This window comes from Muntiacus reevesi, chromosome 13 (assembly GCF_963930625.1).
Source record: "Muntiacus reevesi chromosome 13, mMunRee1.1, whole genome shotgun sequence".
Classification (NCBI taxonomy): domain Eukaryota; kingdom Metazoa; phylum Chordata; class Mammalia; order Artiodactyla; family Cervidae; genus Muntiacus; species Muntiacus reevesi.
In genome coordinates, this window is record NC_089261.1 from 4,340,456 (window position 1) to 4,356,134 (window position 15,679).

The 15,679-nt window shown below is 57.3% G+C and overlaps 1 protein-coding gene across 1 annotated transcript; it reads left to right on the plus strand.

Moving 5' to 3' along the window:
• Positions 1-969: 969 nt before the first annotated feature.
• PES1 (pescadillo ribosomal biogenesis factor 1) lies at positions 970-14,104 on the plus strand. Its single transcript, XM_065904379.1, has 15 exons — positions 970-1,093; positions 3,730-3,809; positions 4,765-4,918; positions 6,025-6,134; positions 7,575-7,746; positions 7,850-7,939; positions 9,920-10,036; positions 10,108-10,182; positions 10,311-10,400; positions 10,544-10,674; positions 10,800-10,925; positions 11,057-11,241; positions 11,681-11,889; positions 12,032-12,193; positions 13,661-14,104. Exons 1-15 carry the CDS (start codon positions 1,070-1,072, stop codon positions 13,742-13,744), a joined length of 1,809 nt encoding a protein of 602 aa, XP_065760451.1. The 5' UTR covers positions 970-1,069; the 3' UTR covers positions 13,745-14,104.
• The last annotated feature ends 1,575 nt before the right edge of the window (positions 14,105-15,679 follow it).

Consider the following 15,679-nt stretch of genomic DNA (forward strand, 5'->3'; position numbering starts at 1 on the left):
AACTGTTTGCGACCCCATGGACTGTAGCCTACCAGGCTCCTCCATCCATGGAATTTTCCAGGAGTACTGAAGTGGGTTGCCATTTCCTTCTCCATTACTTTATTTTAGCTTTAATTAAAAGTATTTACTAGGGTTTCCCTGGGGGCCCAGTGGTAAGGAACCGCCTGCCAATGCAGGAGACACGGGTTCTATCCCTGATCCTGGGAGATCCCACACGCTGCGAAACAACTAAGCCCATACACCACGACTACCGAGCCCGTGGCATACGGGATCTTAGCTCCTCGACCAGGGATCGAACCCGCGTCCGGTGAGGAATTGTGGCGTCTTAACAAGCGGACCACCAGGGAGGGCCCTGAATGGTCATTTAAAATATACAGAACACGAGTTTTGTAACTCTGCTTGGCCTTTCGTCATTTTTCAACCCTCTGCTAAGGCTCAGAATGTTTAAGCGGCCTCTTGAATCTCTCCACCTCTGGAGGAAAAAAGTCGGCTTGTGCTCTACGTACCCCCGGTAACAGCCAATGGACACCAGACAAAGCCAATGGCCAATAGCGAAGAGAGAGCAGCCTCATTTACCGCCCAGAAGGCCTCTCAGACAACCGAGACTGATTCCGACGACGCCCAGCAACCGTTACCATAACAACGTAACCGGCTCCCTCACCAAAGAACGCGGTTCCCCTCTGCATCCCAGAAGGCGCTGCGCCGCCTCTAAGGCTTCCGCCCCCTTCCATCCCAACATGCAACGGGGCTCTATACGTCAAGCGCCTGTCATCAGGATGAGTATAAAAATGCCCGAATATCCGCCTTTGTCTAAACATTAAAAATGTCTGTAAGAGGCTCGTAGATGGGAAAGAGCCCGAAAGATCAGTCTCAGAGATTTTTCTCACGCGGTTTGGTTATAAATCTCGAGGAGAAATGTCCCATCTTTCCCTAGATTCTCTCAGGCACCTCATTGGGCAGCTCGCGCAGGCCGGCGGCGTGGGGGCCTCGGGGCCCTACTCGGGGCACATGTGGAAGGAAGCGGCGGTGTCTGTCCGCGCAGCGCCTGCAGACCATCCAGCGTGGAGCCATGGGAGGCCTGGAGAAGAAGAAGGTGATGGGCGAGAGGCCGGGGCAGGGGGCTGGGGCTGCCCCAGGAGGTGGGAGACGGGAGCGATGGAGCCTGGGGATTCCCCGGCCTTGGACCCTCGTGGGTGCAGAAGCGGCTGGGATCAACACGACAGGAGACAGCAGCCAGAAAGGATCAAATGATGGGCCGGGACGGCAGTACTCGCTGTGAAATCTGAAAAAGACACCTGGGGTAGAGCTGTGAAAGAGAGTTGAGGTTACCCGGCAAAGCTCCACCCCAAAACAGGCCGAGCTGGAGGACAACTCATTACTGAAAGTGATGAGCCTAATGTAGAGCTCACCATTTTGTCGAGTTCATCGTCTCTAAGACTAGTGGCTCCCTTTTCTGTTGAATCAGGCCTTGTTCTAGACATTGGGGATGGAGACATAAACAACCAGATGTGGTCCCTGCATTCCCAGAGCTCAGTTTCTTGTGGGGGAAGTTGGACACTAAAGTAAACCAAATAAAATGGTCATAAACAAGCCTGGCAGGGGGAAATCTAAGTGCCAAGGTCCTTAGGTGGAAAGGGCTTATTGTGTGCAAGAAATCAAATGATATCAGGATGGCCGGGGAATAAGTTAAACCGAGGGAAGAGTGGCATCTAGTGAAGTTGGGGTTGGACAGGGACTGGGTCATGCAAGACTGTCAAACACAAGAAACTGGATTTTATTCAAGTTGCAGTAAGAATCAAGTAAAGAGAGAGAACGTGTTTTATCTTTCAAGGAGTTGTTCTTGTCTCTGTAGAGAGAATCCTCTTGGTGGTAGGAAGAGATTAGAGGGGATGAGGACGATATAGTTGCCTCAATTGTTACTTTCAACTTGAAAGTTTCCACTGCTGATTTGTTTGTTTGACCTGGTCTCAGTTGCAGCTTGAGGAATCATCTTTATAGGATGTGGTATCTTTAGTTGCAGCATGTGAACTCTTAGTTGCATGTGGCATCTAGTCCCCTGACCAGGGCTCGAACCTGGGCCCCCTGCGTTGGGAGCATGGAGCCTTAACCATTGGACCACCCAGGCAGGTCCTGACTGCCAATTTTTTTTAAACCCAGCCGCTATTGAATACCCAGAAAGTGCTCACAATTGGAGCTATAAAGATACAGGATAGCAAACCTGAGCTTGAGACACAGATATAGACATGTCAGTGGATTGTGACAGTTTTAAAGCTGAGTTTCGCAACTGTTTTGACATTTTGAGCCAGATAACTATTGTGGGGAGGGTTATGCTGTGTGTTTGTAGGATGTTTAGCAGCGTTCCTGACCTCTTACCTGCTAGGTGCCAGTAACACCTAACAGCCCCAAGTGCAGAATCCATCCCCTTGTACACCCGGGGAGAAAAGTCATCCCAGTTATCTTTAATTATCTCCTTAAGATTTGCAAGGATAAGAATGGTGACAGTGTGGCATAGGGCAGTGGAAAAGTTTTAACAAAAGCAGAAAGTCATCTTTGTGTCCCCGGGATTTGGCATGGGCCTGATCCCCAGTAGATGGGTAATAAATGTGTGAAGGTTACGAATGAAGGCGGGGCATGTTTTGTGACTGTGGGGTTGTTCATAACATACCCTCAGGAGGTTACGGGTTTATCCCTTTGGAGCCGGACCTGCCCATGGAGGCCTGTGCTGTCTTACTCCAGCGGGAGACCTAGCTGGGGAAGGATGTGCTTGGTTACATTGCAGGGAGCTGGTTCAGTGTGCTGCTGCCCGATCGGATTCAGAGCCGTGATTGTGAGGCAGCATCCAGCGCTGCAAACATCCAGGTGGTTGCACAAGACCTTGTGGTCTTCGGGGGCAGGTAGAGACCAGGTCTTTTGTCTTTTATTACCCTCCTGGCATCTAGCCAAATGAACACTTGGAACATAGTAGAGGTTTTGTGATTGTTTGCTGAATGAATGAATGAGGGGAAGGAGAGAGGCTGTGTGGCTTAGAGTGTGCATTTTCAACCAGACGGTGTCATCTCCAACAGAACAGGAGTTGGTTGGGGGACATGGTGGATATTACAATGATGTGTGTCCCTCTAAAGGAGAGACACACAGAGACACAAAGAGAGCTGTAGTATATCTATGGTGTTAACATTTTGGGAGGCTGTGAGAGAGGGTGATGAAACGGGAGAAGAGGTCTAACAAGGCCTCCAGTGGTGGAAAGGGTGGTTATAATGAAAAAGAAGTTGAGAACCCTGGCTTAGTGGATGAGGCACTCAGGCTCTGGGCTTGGCCCTAGGTCTGAATGCAGCCCCAGCTCTTAGAAAGCTGTGTGACCCCGGCGGGTTATTTTTCTGAGCCGTGTTTTCCACCCTTGTGAAATGAGAATTTTAATGGCACCCACCTCACAGTGTTGTGGGGATTAAATGAAGTAACGTGTGCAAGTTAGTAATCATCATGGTCAATACTTAGAGCTACTGCTAGGGCTTGGCATAGCACCTGATCCACAGCAACCTCACAATGCCCGCATCACACAGATGTGTGTGTCCTCCGTGTTGACTGCTGTGAAGACGGTGCAGGCACGCTTCCTCCCCATGGCCTCTTGGCCATGAATCCACAGCAGTGGTCACCTTTTGCATGAGGAATGTCCAGAAGTGGCTGTCCATCACTGCAGCCATTGCTAATGGAGAATTGATTTTCCTCCCCAAGTATGAACGGGGTTCAGCCACCAACTACATCACCCGAAACAAAGCCCGGAAGAAGCTGCAGCTGAGCCTGGCCGACTTCAGGTGAGCAGTAAGATCGTTTTGCCTTCTTATCATTTAAGTGTTCACTGGAGTAGCTCTTCGAATTTCCCTCAAGGGCTTTTCTTTTGCATTCACAACTTGAGTGACTAGGATGTAAAAAGCCTAGCTTTCGACCTGTCTCAGGTTTCAACACCCCTTTCTCCCTTAGCTTAATCATTTCTAGCTTTGATTTAAAGTGAGAGACCTGGGATTCTTCCTTCCACTGAAACACTTAGAGGCCATTGTAGGGTTATTTATTGACCTAATATCAATGCTGTGTCCCAGGGAGTAAGGAGCTCTGGGGAGAGGGAGAGGGACTGGGCAGTGGCCAGGCGGGTGGAGCAGTCAGAATGCACAGCATTTATTGATTAAGTTAATCATCTTAGACCAGTGTGATGTGTGGTGCCTTAAAGTTGATTGTAGCAGCATCGTCATAGATCACTAATCACAGATCACCATAGCAAATATAATAATGAGGAAAAAGTTTGAAATGTTGTGAGAATTAGCAGAATGTTTCATAGGCATGAAGTGAGCAGATGTTGGCTCTGATAGACTTGCTGAATGCAGGGTTGCTCAAACCTCCAGTGTGTTAAAAAAAAAAAAAAAAAAAAGCTAAGCTATATATGTGAAGTGCAGTGAATGAAATGCAATAAAACAAGGTATACCTGTATGTGGCTGAAACACTGATTTCTCAGCAAGGCCTTTCCTGACTCCCCTTGCTAAAAGAGGTACCTGCAGTTGGCCTCTGTCGATATTCCTGCTAGTCTCCTTTCTGGTGCTTGGGACATCTTGCATGTGTTTTTCAGAAACTTGTGATGATCAGGCTCCTACCTGAGGATGTGAGTTTTCCCGAGGGCAGGGCTCCTGTGGTCTCAGTTCTCTGGGCCTGGTTTTCCAGGCCCAGCATGGCCAGTGCTCAGCATGTTTGCTGATAGATGGAATGGCATTTGTCTTCCAGGCGGCTGTGCATCCTGAAAGGCATTTATCCCCATGAACCCAAACACAAGAAGAAGGTTAACAAGGGCTCCACAGCGGCCCGCACCTTTTACCTCATCAAAGATATCAAGTTCCTCCTCCACGAACCCATCGTCAACAAGTTCCGGGAGTACAAGGTGAGGCCTGGCTCCGGGGCCTGCAGGGGGCCCTACCCAGCTCTATGGAGACCCGCTAACACTGATCTCAGGCAGGTTGTTTGATCTCTGGGAGCAAGTCTACAAAGGGTAAGGTAATTCTGCCTCCAAATTGTGTTGGGGGAATTGACTGAGCTCTTTCTGTGTGGAAATCATTTACACAGAACCTGGCCAGTGATTAACACTTTACTTGTCATACCTTTCCCCTAGTTCTTTGGGGGAAAAGTAAATTAATTGCCCGTGAAGCAAAGATTGTAGTCTTTCAGGGTCTCTCTGGTGTATTTTCTGCCCAAAGAAACCCATCTGATTCCGGTTCTTTCTGAAATCGCTCCCAGGAGATCAGGCTTTTCATTCCGCAAATAGAAACCATTAAAATGCTTAAACACCACAGGGAAAGTAGAGATCTAATTACCCCAAACGCAACTAATTGGAAGTAGACTGCTGGTACTGTAGCCTTCGCCGAGCGACAGGGCCAGGCTGAGGGGTGCAGCTGCTGGTGGCCCTCTCCCCAGAGCCCACCGAGGTGCAGCGGGGGTTTGCGGCCTCCTTAGTTCACAACACTGCGCCCCTCGTGGGACTGGTCACTGCTCACGACCACAGCGGAGGGGGCCTCTGAGGATCTCGGGAGCACAGAGGACAGGCCCGCCCTGACATGCTTGGAGGGCGTCAGCTGGTCAGTTAAGAGGATTTCTGGGGCCACTATTGACCTCAACCGTGTTTTCTCCTGTGGCCCAGCCCCACACGTGGGCCCATGACTCGTTTTCACGGACACACAGGTTGGTGTTTCTGGCCTAACCTCCTGGCCCTGACCTGCCTCACTTCTCAGTTGGAAAATAGGGCTGAAAACATTAAACTTCCATGTCAGCACGTCTGAGTGCTTATCGCCGTTCACCCGTCCACAGTGTGGTGCGCTGGATTGGGTTCACCGCTCTGTGGAGGTGGCCGAGGGGGCAGATGGTGCCGTCAGACAGCCGTGGTCGGCTTCTGGAGGCCTCGGGAGTCCCCCCAAAGCCAAGCATCCCTCCCACACAGAAGGGGTGCCCAGGATCCCCTGGCCCCACATCAGCGGTCTCCTCCTCCTCCCCCAGGTATTCGTCCGGAAGCTGCGGAAGGCCTATGGGAAGAGTGAGTGGAACACGGTGGAGCGTCTGAAGGACAACAAGCCCAACTATAAGCTCGACCACATCGTCAAGGAGCGGTGAGCTATGGGCTGTGATTTGGCGCTGGGGGTACAGTGGGGAACACGGCCAAGACCCCACCCACAGAGCTGGCCTCCTCTTGAAGGAAGCAGACCAGGAAACAACTCCATGTTGTTCTAATGGTTACAAGTCCACACAAATGCCATGAGGGATGCTCTCCACGAAGGGAACTGGAGGACACACGTGAGTTACAGGCTGGTCAGAGGAGGTGTCTGAGGGCAGACCTTTGAGACAGCCAGGTGGAGTGTAGTTCAGGAAGAGCGAACAGTGCAAAGGCCCTGTGGTGAGAGAGAGCCAGTCTGGGGGTGCACGGGCTTGCACGAATCAGTCCTGGAAGTGTGGCTGGACACCTGACGTCAGCCGTTTCTTGCCCATCCTTCTCCATGGTCCCCCTCTGTCACTGACTGAGTCGGGGGACGCTTGGTAGTGTCTGGAGACACTTCTGGTTCTTGTGACTAGGATGGCAGAGGGGTCTCGTAGGATTTAGGGGCCACAGATGCTGCCCAGCCCCCTATGGCACACAGCACAGCCCCCACCGCCTGGAACAGCCTGGCCCAAAGTGGCGGCAGTGGTGAGATTCAGAAACCCGGGGCTCGCTGCACGCCTGTCTTTCTCTTGGGGACTGCTTGCCCGGGAGCGCTCAGCTCCGGCCTGGATGGACTTGGTCTAGTCAGCCGGGCCAGCCCCGGGCCAGCCAGCTGAGCAACAGCCCCGGCTTGGGAGCTCCACGGTAGTCGTTCTCACCCCCAGCCCTGCAGCCGCAAGCTGGGCGACCCAAGAAGAGGGCCTGCTCCGAGCGGGTTCTCCGCTAACACAGAGCTGGCGATTTTGACACGGCTTTCCTGTGGAAGAAATGAAAAAAAAAAAGGTGAACAAGAAAAAAGCAAGTGTCTGGATTCATGCACACACCATGTGGCAGTGTGATGGCACTCCCGTTCTGCGTCGCCCACTCCTCGGCCGTTGCTCAAGAATGAATGGCCGCTGGTGCTTCTAGGAAGGGCTCGGTGGTTGGGGTGGTCTGTGAGGTGGAGAGGAGGAGACTTGGAAACATCCGAGGGGCTGACCGAGGCTCGGGGGCCTCTGAACCCGGAAGCCGAGTGCCTCTCCTGTTGTCTCGCGAGAGGCCCCCGCAGGCCTTTCTTCAGACAGAAGAAAAGGTTCTTTTCTCCATGTCTGCGGACCTGGCCTCCCCTCCCGACCCTTGGAGTTAAGCGGGCTCGTCCGAGTTCCGCAGAGCCTCCCAAGGCCACGGGGAAGCCAGTGCTGCCAGGCCCCCGGGACGTGGCCCGGCTCCCTGTCCGGGAGATGGTGGTGGCCTGGCTGGGCCTGGCACGGGAACGGGGCCTCTGGGGTGGCTGACGGGTGGGGGCAGCGGGGTCAGAGGCCCGCGGGAGACCAGGCGGAGCGGCCTCGTGAGCGCCGCCCCGCCGGCTGCGCAGGTACCCCACGTTCATCGACGCGCTGCGGGACCTGGACGACGCCCTGTCCATGTGCTTCCTCTTCTCCACCTTCCCGCGGACCGGCAAGTGCCACGTGCACACGATCCAGCTCTGCCGCCGGCTGGCCGTGGAGTTCATGCACTACGTCATCGCCGCCCGCGCCCTGCGCAAGGTGAGCCCCGGGCCGCCGGCGGGGCCCCGACCCCCGCCCCCTGCCCCCCGCCCCCCAGGCCCTGCCGCGGGCCTCACACGCTGCCTCCGCTCCTCCTCCGCAGGTCTTCCTGTCCATCAAAGGCATCTACTACCAGGCCGAGGTGCTGGGCCAGCCGATCGTGTGGATCACGCCCTACACCTTCTCCCACGACGTGAGTGTTTCCCCGGGGAGGGGTTTGTGCGGGGCCGTGGCTTCCTCTCCGGTTCCTAGCCGGAGATGAGAGGGTGGGCAGAGAGGGGATCGTCCTGTCCCGCAGAACCAGCTGGGTTCCTGAGTGCCGGCCGGGTGGGGTGGCGACGTTGGGGGAGTGTGTGGTAATAGAAGCCTGAGCCAGCCTGGCTGCCGAACCTGCTGGCTGGTTGGCCTCGGACAGGTTCTCCTACCTCGCACGTTTAATAAGGCGCCTGCACTTCTGAACCTTTGTCCTGAGGGTTTGAGGGAGAAGAGCTTTCCCAGTGCCCAGTCCTCAGGGGTCGCGGAAGGAAGAGTGAACAGCGGCTGGGAGGAGCGCGCCCGTGTGCACGTCCTCACGCAGAGCCCAGCCTGCCTCCGTCCTGATGGGTCCTCACCCAGCTTTCTCTGTCTTTTAGACTGGGGGGGTTTGGGGCAGGATCCATGAAGAGAAATGCTGACTTGACCTCCAGATGGGGGTTGTCAGCCCCACAGGGTCACAGCTGATTTCTCCTGCGGTGGGCCCACGTCAGCCCCGCTTCATGCTCACGCCCTGAGTGGAAACTGCTGCCTTCAGCAGAGACCTGGCTAGGTGGCAGCTTCGCTGCCCAGGGAGTGGGTGCTCCAGCGGGAGTGAGTGCATAGTTGGGCTCCGCTGGGCCCCTCCCTACTTCTCACTCTGGACTGGGCTGGGGAGCCGCGGGCCGGAAGCCCTCTGAGGCCCAGCAGTGGGGATTGGTGGCAGCCTCCGTGGGTGAGAGGTGCTTGGCCCACAGCAGCCCCTGTGTCGGCTCTGGGGGCCGGCGTGTGTGAGTCCATGCTCTCTGTTTATTCCCTGCCCCGTCCCTCCTCTCCCCGTCCTTCCTGCCCGCCTGCCCTCCTTCTCCAGCCCTCCCTCTCCTTCCTGCTCTCTGATGTCCCACCCCCGCACTGCTCAGACTGGCCTTTGTCTGTCCCGCTGGGGTGAATAGGGCCCTATGGTGGCTGGCCTCCACACAGCTGGCCCTGGAGGCGCAGGGGAGGGCACGGGCCGCCCCTTTCTCCTTCCTCTGACCAGCGCACTCCCGCTGCCTCCTGCCAGCAGGAGGATGGGGGACCCGGGCTGGGTCAGAGCTGAGGCCCTCATGTGCCCCCTCCTCCTCCCGCTCTGCCCCTGCACAGCCAGTGCTGGGCTCCCAGCAGCAGGACCCAGGCAGGTAGTGGAGTTCAGGGCACTGCTGGGCCATGGGGGAGTCACTGCTCACATGCCCCCAGGCCTCTGGAAGAACCGAGGTGTCAACAGGGGGGACAGGTGGGACTGTGCTCTGTTTTTGCCCAGGCAGGCAGCATTTCTCAAGAGCACCCTGAGGCTGGGCCAGGTGGCTGCCCAGCCCGTCCTGGGTCCTCAGGCTGTGCCTCTGTCTCTGGTTTGGGCCTGAGGCAGGGTTAGATTCTGAGTATCGGTCCCAAAGGTCCTGCCAGGGCTTGTGGGTGCAGTGTGCCCTCTGCCCACTGCCCCAGCTGTCCCCATCCAGGCAGGTGGGCTGTTCCAGGGCCACCTCGCCCATCCGGGCCCCAGGTGCTCGTGGGCTAGCCCCAGGGTAGACAGTAAATGAAAATTGTGAGCTGGGCGGTGGAGCAGGTGTGAGCAGCCTCTGCAGGGATGGAAGTCTGACCTGCAGAGTGAGGGGGCGGTGGGCATCAGCAGTCCTGGGCACCTCAAGGCGAAGGTTTCCCTTTCTCGCCACTAGCGGGGATCTGTCTCTGGTCTCCAGGACAGCCCTTGGGACCCTTGTCCAGAGCCTGGCTGGTGCCCAGGATGCTCCTGGGTGGAGACCCCTGGACTCTGCCCGAGGGGCCGAGCTCTGAAGGCAGGGCGGCCCCGAGGGCCCTCCTGGTCCCCGGGCAGCCAGCGCCCCCGCCCGGGTGGCTCCGGGTGCTCTCCGCACTGACGCTGCCTCGCCGCCCGCTGTGTCCGCAGCACCCGACAGACGTGGACTACAGGGTCATGGCCACGTTCACCGAGTTCTACACCACCCTGCTGGGCTTCGTCAACTTCCGCCTCTACCAGTCTCTCAACCTGCATTACCCGCCCAAGGTAGGCCCTGCCCGCAGGGAGGGGGGGCTGCAGCCTGCCCTTCCTCTGACCGACCCCTCCTCGCCTCCCAGCTCGAGAGTCAGGTCCACACAGACGCCAAGACCAGCGAGGACACCTACGCCCTGGACTCGGAGAGCTCTCTGGAGGTGAGAGGGGCTTCCAGCGCCGGCCCTGCGTCCCCCAGAACCCAAACCCACTGAGAGCCGTCCCAGAGCGGCCAGTGCTCCCCTCCCCACCGCAAGCAGCGCCTCTGCAGCCCCGCTTCTTTCCGCAGAAACTGGCCGCCCTCAGCGCCAGCCTGGCCCGCGTGGTGGTGCCCGCGGCGGAGGAGGAAGCCGAGGTGGACGAGTTTCCTGCTGAGGGGGTGAGCACTGCGCGGCCTTCTGGAGGCAGGCCGGGGGACCTGAGGGGTGCAGGAGGAAGCTTGGGAGGGGCTTGTCTTCAGCCTCTGCCTCCCGTGGGGGTGCGGGCGGGCCCGACAGCGTAAGCAGCCCCTCCTCCCGGCAGGAGATGGCGGCGCAGGAGGAGGACCGCAGGAAGGAGCTGGAGGCACAGGAAAAGCACAAGAAGCTCTTCGAGGGCCTGAAGTTCTTCCTGAACCGCGAGGTGCCCCGCGAGGCCCTGGCCTTCGTCATCAGGTGGGGGCCTGACCGCACCGGCCAGGTCCCGCCCTGGACCAGGGACCCTGGGGGAGGGAACAGGTGTGTCCTGGGAGGGTGAGCTTGTGCCTGAGGACCCTCGTGGGCTCCCCCTGTGCCTGTAGGAGTTTCGGGGGGATTGTGTCCTGGGACAAATCTCTGTGCATCGGGGCCACCTATGACGTCACAGACCCCGGCATCACCCACCAGATTGTCGACCGGCCTGGGCAGCAGACCCCGGTCATCGGCAGGTAGGCCCCCGAGACCCTCTTCTTCCCCTGCATGTTTGGGTTCCTGGGGACGGAGGTCTGTGTCCAGGGCCCTGCAGATGCAGCCAGGTCCTCGGGGGGCCCCGTGACTCTCTGCTCCCGCCCTGCGCCAGGTACTACGTGCAGCCCCAATGGGTGTTTGACTCGGTGAATGCCCGGCTCCTCCTCCCCGTGGCAGACTACTTCCCCGGGGTGCAGCTGCCCCCGCACCTCTCGCCCTTCGTGACGGAGAAGGAAGGAGACTATGTGCCCCCAGAGAAACTGAAGCTCCTGGCCCTGCAGCGGGGCGAGCACCCAGGTGCGTGAAGGAGGCCGGACCGGGCGGGCTAGACACGCTCCTCCAGGCCGGCCTCGGCTACCGGGGCTCAGCTGGCTGCTTCCCTGATTGGCTACGGGGCACGTTCCAGAGAACTGGGCAGTCAGTGGGGACACAGAGCCCTGTACATCCTCTTTGGAGTAACACGGCTTAGGAGGAGGAAATGTTTGTGTCCTGGACTCTCGTGTCACTTGATGTCCAGGATAACTGAGCAGAATGGTCTGGAAGCTTCTGTGGGAGGCAGCAGAACTGAGGGGTGGGGAGCCTGGAGTTTGTGCTGAAGGCAGCTGGGCCCAGGGGGAGGTGCTGGGGGGCCGTGGCTGAGCCAGCCCTGCTCTGCCCCTAGAATGTCCGCTGCCAGTTCTCACACCACAGGGGGAAGGGCAGACCCCCAGGGTGCAGAATTCTTGGTTCTTTGTAGGAAACTTGAATGAATCTGAGGAGGAGGACGAGGAGGAAGACGACGAAGGTGATGGCGAGGAAGAGGGAGAAAAAGAGGAGGAGGAAGACATGGAGGCTGATTCGGAGAAGGAGGAAGAGGCTCGGCTGACCGCCCTGGAGGAGCAGAGGCTGGAGGGGAAGACGGAGGCCCGACTGACCACCCCGGAGGAGCCGAGGCTGGAGGGGAAGGTAGTGGGGAGTGGACCAAGGTCTCATCCTGGGAAGCAGCCCCCCACAGCCATCTTGGTGCCAGATGGGCAGGAGCCAGAGGGGGCTGGAGGTGGAGGGTGGGGTCAGCCTGTCCCCATGTGCATCCTCCCTGTGTCCCCAGAAGCCCAGGGTGATGGCTGGTACCGTGAAGCTGGAGGACAAGCAGCGGCTGGCCCAGGAAGAGGAGAGCGAGGCCAAGCGCCTGGCCATCATGATGATGAAGAAGCGGGAGAAGTACCTCTACAACAAGATCATGTTTGGCAAGAGGCGCAAAATCCGAGAGGTGAGTCTCCCTGCCCCCTGCTCCCCACCCCCTCCACCTGAGGCTCAGATGGGGCCTCACAGCTGAGCTTCCAGGCCTGTCTGCTCTCCTGGGCAGACTCCAGGCCAAAAAAGAGTTTAAGACAGTACTGTGTACACCAGAACGTGAACGGATGGGAAGGTGGCTCACCCCTCATTGCCCTTGAGGTGGTCTGGGGTAACAGCCCCCCAGCTTTCTTTTGTGCATGTAATAACACGGGTGTTATTGGGGGGGTGTCATGCTATATAACCTGGAGGAGGGCATGGCAACCCACTCCAGTAATCTTGCCTGGAGAATCCCATGGACAGAGGAGCCTAGTGGGCTGCAGTCCATGGGGTCACTAAGAGTTGGACACGACTGAAGTGACTCAGCGCGCACGCACATGCTATACATACAGCACTTCGCTTTACCGCGCTTCACAGATGCAGTGTTTGTTAAAAACGGAAGGTTTGTGGCGGCTCTATGTGGAGCAAGTCTGTTTAGCACCATTTCCCCAGCATTTTCTCATTTCATGTGTCTGTCACCAGTGACATTGGTAATTCTCAGAATATTTCGGACTTTTTCATTAGTATTATTTGTTGTAGTAATGTAGTGATCAGTGTTCTTTGATGTTACCATCACTAAAAAAGACTACTGTTCACTGAAGGCTCAGGTGGTGGTGACTATTTTATTAGCAGTGAAGTCTTTTATAATGAATGTGTATGGATGGTGTTTGTAGACATGATGCTACTACACACTATTTAATAGACAACAGCATAGCATAAACAGAACTTTTTTGTGCACTGGGAAACCAAAAAGTTCTTGGGACTCTCTTTATTGTAATGCTTGCTTTTTTGGGGTGGTGGGTGGACTCAAACCCACAGTATCTCCAGGGTCTGCCTAAAAATCATTCTGCTGTGTTTGTCATTAGCGTGAGCTGTCCATGGCCTCGTACAGCCCCTGCTGACAGGATTAGACTGTCTCCCTTTGCTAGTCATTCTCAGAAAACACTCTCGGACCCCTCTCTGCCTTACTTCCAAGTATCTCTCTGCAGGGTAAATTCTTAGGCGTGTAATTGCCAGGTGGAAAGGCCTGCCTGTTTTGGAAATAGATCATGCCAAATGGCCTAGGCGGAAGACTGCCCCAGGCCGACCCCTCCAGCAGCTCCTGGTGAAGGTTTGAAAGGCCCAGCTTTCCCAGGCGAAGCGGGTCGTGGGGTAGTGGTCTGCAGCCCTGGGAGCCTGCGGTCCTCCTGACTTGCTGGTGGCCCGTGAAGTAACAGAGTCATAAGGCAGAGTGAAGACCCGGTTCCTCACCCGAGGCTCTTTGGATCGATTTACTTTTTCCCCGTGGCAATTTGCCAGTTAGCTTTTCTGGAAGCTCTGCTTTTAAGGGGTGGCCTTGAGTAGGAGAAGGGGGAGTCCCCTTCCCTCCCTCCTCTCGCCCATCACAGCTTAATCCTCCTTGCAGGCCAACAAACTGGCGGAGAAGCGGAAAGCCCACGACGAGGCTGTGAGATCGGAGAAGAAGGCCAAGAAGGTGCGGGCGCTGTGAGCGGCAGCAGCTTCTCATCAGGCGAGGCCAGCTCATGGCAGCAGGACTGGGCAGGCACCGGAGGGCCTGGGCATGGTGACGGACCTGGACCCTTTGTTGTCAGCCCTTCTCCCCCCTCTGCTGGCCCTGGCCTCCGCTCACACTCGCTGGCTGGGCCCAAGGGCAGCCCTGGCCTCCCTTGGATGGCGCTCCCTGCGGTTGGCTGCACAGAGGAGAGGCTTCTGCCTGGCCAGATGTCAGTCTCCCAGGAGCCAAGTGACATGGGATTTGGGGGGGGGGGGTGCCACCTGCCCCTCCCTGACTGTCCCATTCACCCTGACTTTCCACGCCCCCTCCCCCACACTCGGTTGGCCCCGTGTGTGATGGGCAGAGGGTGGGGAAGCGTTTGTTAATAAACAGCTGGAGTTTTGCAGCCAACTGAATCCTGTGTTCACGAGCTTCCCTGGGGTTGGAGAAGGGCCACCTTGTACCCTGTGCTCCAGCCCTTGGTTCTCACTGAGAGGGGCCGGACACTGCCCAGACCCCTCTGGATGTCTGTGGACCCCACATTCCAGCGTGGAGACCTTTCCTCTGTGAACATGCTTCCTCACGTGTGAGCTGAGAGTAGGAATTCTGGTGCCTTTGTCCCGGGCATGGGTGGTGGGTTCAGTGACAACATTTTAGAGACTCACCAGTATCAGGTGTCTGGTAGGCAAAGCGCTCAGCGAACACCCAGCGTGACTGTCATTTCCTGCTGCAGTCTGCCCAGGAGGTGAAAGCCAGTGTCTTCAGCATCTGTGGGGCCTGAGTGGAGGGAGCACGGCTTTACTGGCGGGCCTGTGGGCAGAGCTGCCGGGGACCCCCAGTGTGCTCTGCCAGCAGCCTGGCTTATAACCTGGGCCGGGCCATCCTTACAGCTCCCCCTGACTCTGGCGGTGCCCCATCTGGACTGCCGGTGCCTCATGGCAGAGCCAGGGCCACAATCAGGGCATGGGATGGTCACTCAATCCCTCCCAGGTCAGGCAGGGATTCTGAACCACCGCCTGCCCCTGCCCCACGGCCTCTGTCTACTGTGGGCTGAGTGCTGTCAGGAGCAGGGCCAGGGAGGGGAAGTGTGAGTTTGGAACTGGGCTTCTTGCGCAAATCCAGGTGCTTGAGGGCCTTGGCCTTCCGCCCTTCACTCCGTAGAAGCACCCGGACTCTACAGAAGTCTTCAGGTTAGTGTCTTCACACCCAGCCTGTGCAGGGGGAGGCAGGAGCTTGGGGAGACTCTCTGGCTGAGGCTGTGGAGAAACCTGGGCTCCTGGGCCTCGCTGTGGGTGTCCACTGACATGCTTCATGGGGAGGGGGGGTCTTCTACGGTCAGGGCCTCTGGAACTAAAGTCTGCAGCCCGAGGGAATACCTTGCGTGTGCTTGGGTGCGTGTGCACCCCAGCGCTGTGGAGGCTGGAGAGCGGTGAGCCCATCAGATATGGAAAAGTTCCTGGCAGTCAAGCTGATGTGGAATTTTCCCCATTCCAGAGTCGCCCAGTAATGGCGGGGGCAGTGGGGCTCTGACGCAGCTCATGCCTCACTGGGTGACCGGCTGGTTTCACACTGCCCACAGCTGGAGCTGAGCATTCCCAATTCTAGGCAGGCATTAGTCCCCTTCCTTGGGCCTGATCCTCTGGGGTGAAGGAGGGAAGCCTAGGACTGGGAAAAGTCAGGTCCTGAATGGGGTGCCCGCATCCTGACGCACTGTGCCCTGTCCCGTACCTTGGAGAGGTGGGGTCAGCCCCTACTCCTCTCATCCACGTTTCAGATCCCAAAAAAAAAGCGTCCCAGTTTGCACCGACTCGAGCCAGAGGCCATACCTTCCACTGAAGTTAAGCAACTAGAGTAGCCGCCGCCTCCTCCCCAGAGCTGGGCTGCCCTCACCGTCACCACGCCACCCCGTTCCCCAGGCACCCTCGAATC

What these genes read in the sequence shown, in the direction of transcription:
- PES1 (XM_065904379.1), top strand. Translation starts at nt 1,070, where the DNA reads ATGGGAGGCCTGGAGAAGAAGAAG. An exon ending in CTGAGCCTGGCCGACTTCAG is followed by an intron (nt 3,810 to 4,764) that starts GTGAGCAGTAAG and finishes TTTGTCTTCCAG; the next exon opens with GCGGCTGTGCATCCTGAAAG. An exon ending in ACAAGTTCCGGGAGTACAAG is followed by an intron (nt 4,919 to 6,024) that starts GTGAGGCCTGGC and finishes CTCCTCCCCCAG; the next exon opens with GTATTCGTCCGGAAGCTGCG.